General features: G+C 44.4%; 1 protein-coding gene across 8 annotated transcripts in view; it reads right to left on the reverse strand.

Moving 5' to 3' along the window:
* The window catches only part of WNK1 (WNK lysine deficient protein kinase 1), a 144,641-nt gene that overhangs the window by 8,628 nt on the left and 128,740 nt on the right, over positions 1-7,273 (reverse strand). For 4 of the 8 annotated variants that reach the window (XM_015568843.1, XM_015568842.1, XM_015568844.1 and 1 more), the window contains 3 exons: positions 3,687-3,889; positions 1,902-2,096; positions 947-1,039 (listed from right to left, as the gene is read on the reverse strand). In XM_015568843.1, the coding sequence (XP_015424329.1) occupies positions 947-1,039; positions 1,902-2,096; positions 3,687-3,889 (491 nt within the window). The remainder of the gene's footprint in view (positions 1-946; positions 1,040-1,901; positions 2,097-3,686; positions 3,890-7,273) is intronic. The other 4 variants (XM_006771303.2, XM_006771301.2, XM_006771299.2 and 1 more) reach the window with 2 other exon arrangements.

The raw sequence follows: 7,273 nt of genomic DNA on the forward strand, positions 1-7,273 counted from the left end.
TGCCCGCAACCCAGGTACATGCCCTTGACCGGAATCGAACCCGGGACCCCTCAGTCCGCAGGCCGACGCTCTATCCACTGAGCCAAACCGGTTTCGGCCATTGGTTGATTCTTGTATGTGCCCTGACTGGGAATCAAACCCTTGACCTTGGTGTTTATCAAGAAGATGCTCTAATCCAGTGGTTCCCAACGTGGGGCACACACCCCACAGGGAGGCAGTTTGATTTTTAAGGGGGCCAATTCAAGAATGAGTTATTGACAGTGAATTTTTGCATTTCTTATGGTTCTAAGGGCCTCATATACATATATAAATATATAGTGACATATTTATGAATTTCAGTTCTCTATTATATGTTTTGAAACTTCTTCATATTATTTTAACACTTTCTTAGTGATTTCTTCCTCAGTACTTCACCTGTCCTTTCGTTCTTTTATTTTTCTCTTTCATGGATGCCATGTTCTTTGGAAGCTTGTTTAGGCCAAGTTAACGGCCTTTTAGGCTTCCTAAAATAGTGAGTAGGAGTTCACTTTTTGAATAATAAGAATTATATGTCACGGGGGGGGCATCTGGATTTTAGAAATGCTTAGGTGGGGCATGGCCCAAAAAAAGCTGGGAAACCACTGCTCTAACCACTGAGTACCCGACCAGGGTCTAGTCTTCATTATTCTAAAAGACCCAGCAATCTATATAACCTAACACCATATCTACATGGATCTATGAAGAAGCAATTCTATCAGAAAGTTATTTTGAAATTTATAGAAACCTATTATTATTTCTACATCTTTTATAATAATTAACGTAGGGACCCAAACTTCTGAGGGTAACAGTAGTTCAGCCAAGCCGCTGAGTAAATGATATACAAAGACAAATGAAAATGGACTGCGTGAAATATCAGATCCAAGCAGCAGAAAAACAAGGGCGAGGAAGGAGTAAAGGTGTTACACACAAAGAGCCAAGCAGGGCGTACTCAGAAATCGGGTCCTCCTGCCACCAGGTTTGAATGTCACCTGCTCAGATGCACAGTTAAACTTCGCACAGCCTGTGGGAGGGGAGAAACAGGGAAGAACAGAGAGAGAAGAGACAGAACACAACTACAAGATGTTAGAAACTTGAGGCTGGAGTGGTGAAATGCGCTACAATGACACACAGAACAAGCTTCTAGGGAAAGGTCAAATATACAGGACAGGAAAATTAGGCCTCAATTCCCTCCATCTGCAAAAAGCTTTTCACAGGGGAATAATACTAGGTAGTTTGAGCTCTTGCCAAAAAGTCCATCTTCAATTTCAGTGAAATTGTGACAAAGGTACCTAAGCTACCTATCATATTTTCCCCATTCTTTTCTCCCCCAGACAGTGAACTCCTTTCATACTTGTTCTAAGGTTACTAGAAGCTCTTTCCTCTACAGGAATGTTCTGAGCAATCATTAATAAATAAAACTATTTGAAAAGTAAATAATCTATATAAAAAATTGAATTGTAGGGCAATTCATCTTAGTATGCTACTCCCATACTTAGAAATTTAAAAAGCCCACATTAGCTAATCCAGCAAATTAGCTTTCAGAAACTGCTAAAACACCTTAGAATTTAGTGCAGGAAATCTGTCTAGTCATAAGTTGCAAATCCCAAATGAGTTCTTCATATTGGTCACAAACCTAAACATATGCTGTAATCCTTTGAAAAGAAGCTATTTCGCCCGATAGGAACAATGAGTGCACCAACCTAATCACTTCCCACCCCTTCAGCTCATTGATCCTTGGAAGTGTACAACACACAGGCGATGTTCTGGTCAACTGGTCTTCCAACTCACCTTAACAATAAGCTACTCATTAGGCTTTTGTCCTGGACATGGCAATATCTCCATTTTAATGTTTTTGGAAGATGATGGTTGTTTTACTTTCTTACCTTGACTTGGAGCAGAAAGGCTTGGTACTGAAATGGCACCATCACTGGTGAAGGCTGAATAGAGGTTGTCACTGGAGGGAGATGGCTTAAGAGGCTGTAATAGCTGATTTTGCCCAGTCTCTGGGATGTTGCCAGGAGGGTGGAGGGTTTGCTGGGGGTGCAAGCCTGAAGCTGCACTCTGACCAGACAAATTACCTGCCAGAAGACAAAGTGTCATGAAGAAACAAGTACAGCTTTCCCAATGCACTTTAATAGGCACTGTCCTTATTCTTCCAATTTGTCCCATTGAGTGATTAATGGGCCAAAAGCTATGACTAATGAATAGAAGGGGAAGTGTGGAATGGCATGAGAATCAACAGTTAATAGGGCCATAGGAAATTATCCTGAAAGTTTTTTAGCTTTAGAAAACCTAGATGGATCACAAATCTGAGCTGAGTGGATGTGTAGAACAGTGGTCACCAACTGGTGGTCTGCAGACTTCTGGTGGTCCATGAGGTCCGAAAGGGTTGGCGACAGCTGGTTTAAGGAAACTTTTGGAGCAGCGGTTGCCAACTGGTGGTTCGCGGACCACTGGTCTAGAACAGTGGTCGGCAAAGTCATTAGTCAACAGAGCCAAATATCAACAGTTCTTCTTCAAAATAGACTCGCCCAGGATGAAAACTGACTTCTGCGAATGGGCCACGAAGTTTCAACCACACTGTACGTGCATGCCCGCACGTGGTATTTTGTGGAAGAGCCACACTCAAGGGGCCAAAGAGCTGCATGTGGCTCGCGAGCTGCAGTTTGCTGACCACTGGTCTAGAATATATAGATACAAGAGAATTCCATTTTGCAGTTCCACAACTCTACTATAAAACACTGAGTTGGATCATGATACAAATAGGTTTGGCAAGCAGTGTCTGCTTAATTTTTCTTGTAAGCATGTCAGATCAAGTACAGAAGAATTGTTAAAAATAGTTGCTATTCCTTAAAATCATACCTCTACTACTGAATTGGTTCTAACGTGCTAGAGAAAATTTGGGTCTCTAAAACTTCCAGAGAATGGAAAGCTGCTAAAGTTTGCAATTGCTCTCCAACATATTTGTTAGCCCTGCAGAGCAAATATGAGGTATACACTTATTTCAGACTTTTTTACTTTTCAACTAATTATCTGTTAACATTACCATAATTTCACCAAAGGGTAAAAACCGTTTATCACAATTTAAATAGACATAGAATTCATTACAAGAGATTATGATTTAACTATTTTTTAGTTACAAACATTAGGAAATTCTTTGTCCCAATATAGGTAAATAAAATAAAAACTTTAACTAAGGAAATTATCACTTAAGACATACTCCAATATCTATATGAAATTTATATTTATTCCAGTCACAATTATGACCAATTCATTCATTGAAAGGAAGAACCAAACTGAACTTTACTAAGTACAGGTGAAATATATTTTCTTCTAACTGCCCGTTTGGAGAAATATGAGGTATGTGTTACCAGGCAAAGCTAATGTTTTATCCTTAAGAACAACTATAAATGAAGACTACCCATGGATAGCAATATAGATTACAATGAAATAGGCCATTGAACTCAACCAGTCTACTTCCATAAATTAAAAAAGAGGTACTATAAATATAGGGAGTAGAGAATTCAAGGAAGTAAGAATATTAGGAAAGTCAATTAAATTCTTTCGATATTTAACAAAAACAACAAATGTTCAATAGGTTATATACACTGTTGAAGACAGAAATAAAAGACGGGACACCATGGCTGACCTGGACCGTGGCTTCTTACCTGAAAGCTGGGGGCTTTTACTGCCCAAGGAACTGATGCGACTAGATTTGCTGCCTTTACTTTTAGTGGGTCGCCTTCTTCTTCCTGAAAGAGGGGCAGCTGGGGGAATAATGACAGCAGGGGGAACCTTGCCCAGTTTGGTATACAAAGATTCAATTTCATGTTTCTGGCGACTCTGCAGATCTTGAATCTCTTTAAGATGTCTATGAAAGATAACCAGACATAATTCAAAAATATTAAAACCACCTTTGTTCAAACAAGACTTAACCACATATTCTTTAACCTTCATTGAAGTGCCTACTTTTGAATCTTTGCCCCAAATGTATTTAATCTAGTTTCTACTACGCCTTGAGATTCTAGTTTGTCAACTCATCTTGATGGCCTCCATTACCCAAGCCAAAATCCAACAAGCTCCCAGGCAACAAATGGTTGATGATATAGTAGGAGAAAAAGATTAGGGCTTTTGAGGTTATACATAGGAGAACTGAATTTGTAACTCTGATTCAGTTTGTCAAATATGACCAACAAAACATTTCAACACTGGTTCATTTGGTAAACTAATAAATAGCTAAGACTAGGTCAATAATTATAAAAAGTGCTGTTAATAAAAGTAATTTAATAACAATAACACAAAAGATGCCGACAAAGTTCTATAACTAGAAATGATGTGGGTCCTGATGAGTACAGGAGACCCAATGAGAACTACATTCAGATACTAGCTCTTGCCCATTACCCTTTCTTTAAAAGAAATGAGACATAGCCCTAACTGGTTTGGCTCAGTGGATAGAATGTCGGCTTGCAGACTGAAGGGTCCCAGGTTCAATCCGATCAAGGGTACATGCCCAGTTGTGGGCTCGATCCCCAGTAGGGGGTGTGCAGGCATCCACAGCGGAGGCCGAATTCCTGTAACGAGCCTTAACAAGCAATCAGCAGGGACTTGAGGCTGCGCTTACTCCCCCTCGAGGCTTGACAGGGGACCTCAGGCCACACCCCCCACTCAGCAGGGCTTGACGGGGGACCTCAGGCCACACCCCTCGCTCAGCAGGGCTTGACGAGGGACCTCAGGCCACGTCCCCTGCCCCGGCACCGGGCAAGAGGACCTGAGGCCTCACCCCCTGCCTAGCAGGGCTTGACAGGGGATCTCAGGCTGTGTCCCCCACCTGGTGGGACTTAATGGGAGACCTCAAGGCATGCCTCCCGCCCGGCCCAGGCTGGGGAACCTCAGGCTGCGCCCCACACCCTAGCGCCGGGCCAGGGAACCTGAGGCTGCGCCCCCCTGCCCAGCAAGGCTTGACAAGGGTGGGACTGGCTGAGTCTGGATCTAGCCCAATGGGGGGGGGGGGGGGGCGGGCTCACACAATTTTGAGGTGCACATGAGTGGGCAGGGACTTGACTCTGGGGCCCATGGTGCGCCCCAGACTCTAACAGGAGGAAGATTTTCATATACATTTTATCAATTTTCTTAGGCAAGCACGGCTGGGTCTCAAGCGATTTTGAGGCGCATGTAGGTGGGTGGGGACTTGACTCTGCGTCCCATGGTGCCCCCCAGACTCTATCAGGAGGAAGATTTTCATATACATTTTACTAATTTCTTTTCATCTCTGACACTTCTTTTATAGAGAAAGGGCAAATAGCAATATTAAAATATTTCCTCTAATTAATCCCCCTTTAATGTGCACAAATTTCGTGCACTTGGCCACTAGCCCTATATAATAAAAGGGTAATAATATTCAAATTGACCCTAACAGCAGAATGACTGGGAATCACTGGTCTCTATGACACACACTGACCACCAGGCAGAGTGCCCCCTGGTGGTCAGTGCACTCCCACAGGGGGAGCTCTGCTCAGCCACAAGCCAGGCTGACGGATGCCAGCACAGTGGTGATGGAGGGAGTCTCTTCTGCCTCCTCAGCAGCGCTAAGGATGTCTGACTGTAGCTTACCCCTGCTCTCCTCTGGCAAGTGGACATCCCCTGAGGGGTCCCAGACTGTGAGAGGGCACAGGCCAGGCTGAGGGACCGCTGCCCACCCCCAAGTGCACAAATTTTTGTGCACCGGGCCTCTAGTTTATATATAAAAGCCTAAGCAACTGGTCGACTGGTAGCTATGATGCACACTGACCACCAGGGGGCAGACACTCAATGCACAGGCATGGAAACATGGAACAGAATGATGAATCTCACAGGGAAGGGGGGGATTAACCAAAGATCTTATATGCATACTAAGGGCCCCTCAGCCTGGCCTGAGGGGATCGGGCCAAAATTGGCCCAGTACATGGATTTGTGCACCAGTGGGGTCCCTCAGCTTGGCCTGTGGGGATCAGGCTGAAACCTGCCCAGTGCACAGATTCATGCACCAGTAGGGTCCTTTGGCCTGGCCTGCAGGGATTGGGTCAAATCTGTACACTGGGCCTGCAACATCCCCTGAGGGTTCCCGGATTGTGAGAGGGTGCAAGTCAGGCTGAGGGACCCCACCGGTGCATGAATCCATGCACTGGGCCTCTAGTAAATAAATAAATAAAAGAAATGAGACATAAGCATATTGTAGTGAAAAGAATACTAATATAGGCACCATGAGTTAGGTCTTAATTTTGCCATTATTCTTCATAGGAGAAAACATACGTACTTTTCTCGTAGTCGTCGCAACTCTAACTTTAAGTCTTCATCTTCAATATCTGACTCATTGTCACTACTCATGTAAGAGGAGTTGAGTGAGTTACTAAGGCTTTGACTTAGATTTTGGATAGGAAGGCTCCTTGAGCTTAGTTGAGGTGGGGAGTGTGGACTACCTGAACCATCATCCACATCCCTACTTAGGAAGGCAGCCTCCAAGTCAGAAGATGGTCCATTCAGATGCGAAGGATCTGACAGTTCAGGCTTTTCTTTCTTTGGTATCGCAGCAGGAAGAACAGTTTGTTCCAAATCCATAAAAGGAGATGCCATTGGTCCCTCTTTCTTTGCCTCCGTGACCTTATCTTCAGTTCTTGATACAGAGAAACGACCTACTTGGTTTGCTGTAGTTGTCACCTGAAAACGTCCAACCTTGGTAGGCTGCCCAACCTCTGACTTTGCTTCTGAGGCAGGAGTTTTGTGGGCACTATCTGGCATATCTGAGGAGAGATCAGGGCGTGCCTCTCTCAAGAGAAAGACAATTCTCTCTCCTCAGTACCCCTGCCCTCGGCCCCAGCCCATCTAAGAATGGAGCAGGGAACTGAGGATCCTCCTGGACATGCCTGGTGCAGACTAGGAGCAGGTGTCCTTGCTCTACTGTCTCAGGACAGGCATAGGGTCACGGTTTTAGTTGAAAATAACAAAAGAAATCAATAAAAATATATTTTAAAAATCCTATATAATAAAGAGGGGATATGCAAATTGACCGTCACTCCACCACAAAAGATGATGGCATCCACAGCGGAGGCCGAATTCCTGTAACGAGCCTTAACAAGCAATCAGCAGGGACTTGAGGCTGCGCTTACTCCCCCTCGAGGCTTGACAGGGGACCTCAGGCCACACCCCCCACTCAGCAGGGCTTGACGGGGGACCTCAGGCCACACCCCTCGCTCAGCAGGGCTTGACGGGGGACCTCCGG

Source organism: Myotis davidii, unplaced genomic scaffold (assembly GCF_000327345.1).
Source record: "Myotis davidii unplaced genomic scaffold, ASM32734v1 scaffold944, whole genome shotgun sequence".
Classification (NCBI taxonomy): domain Eukaryota; kingdom Metazoa; phylum Chordata; class Mammalia; order Chiroptera; family Vespertilionidae; genus Myotis; species Myotis davidii.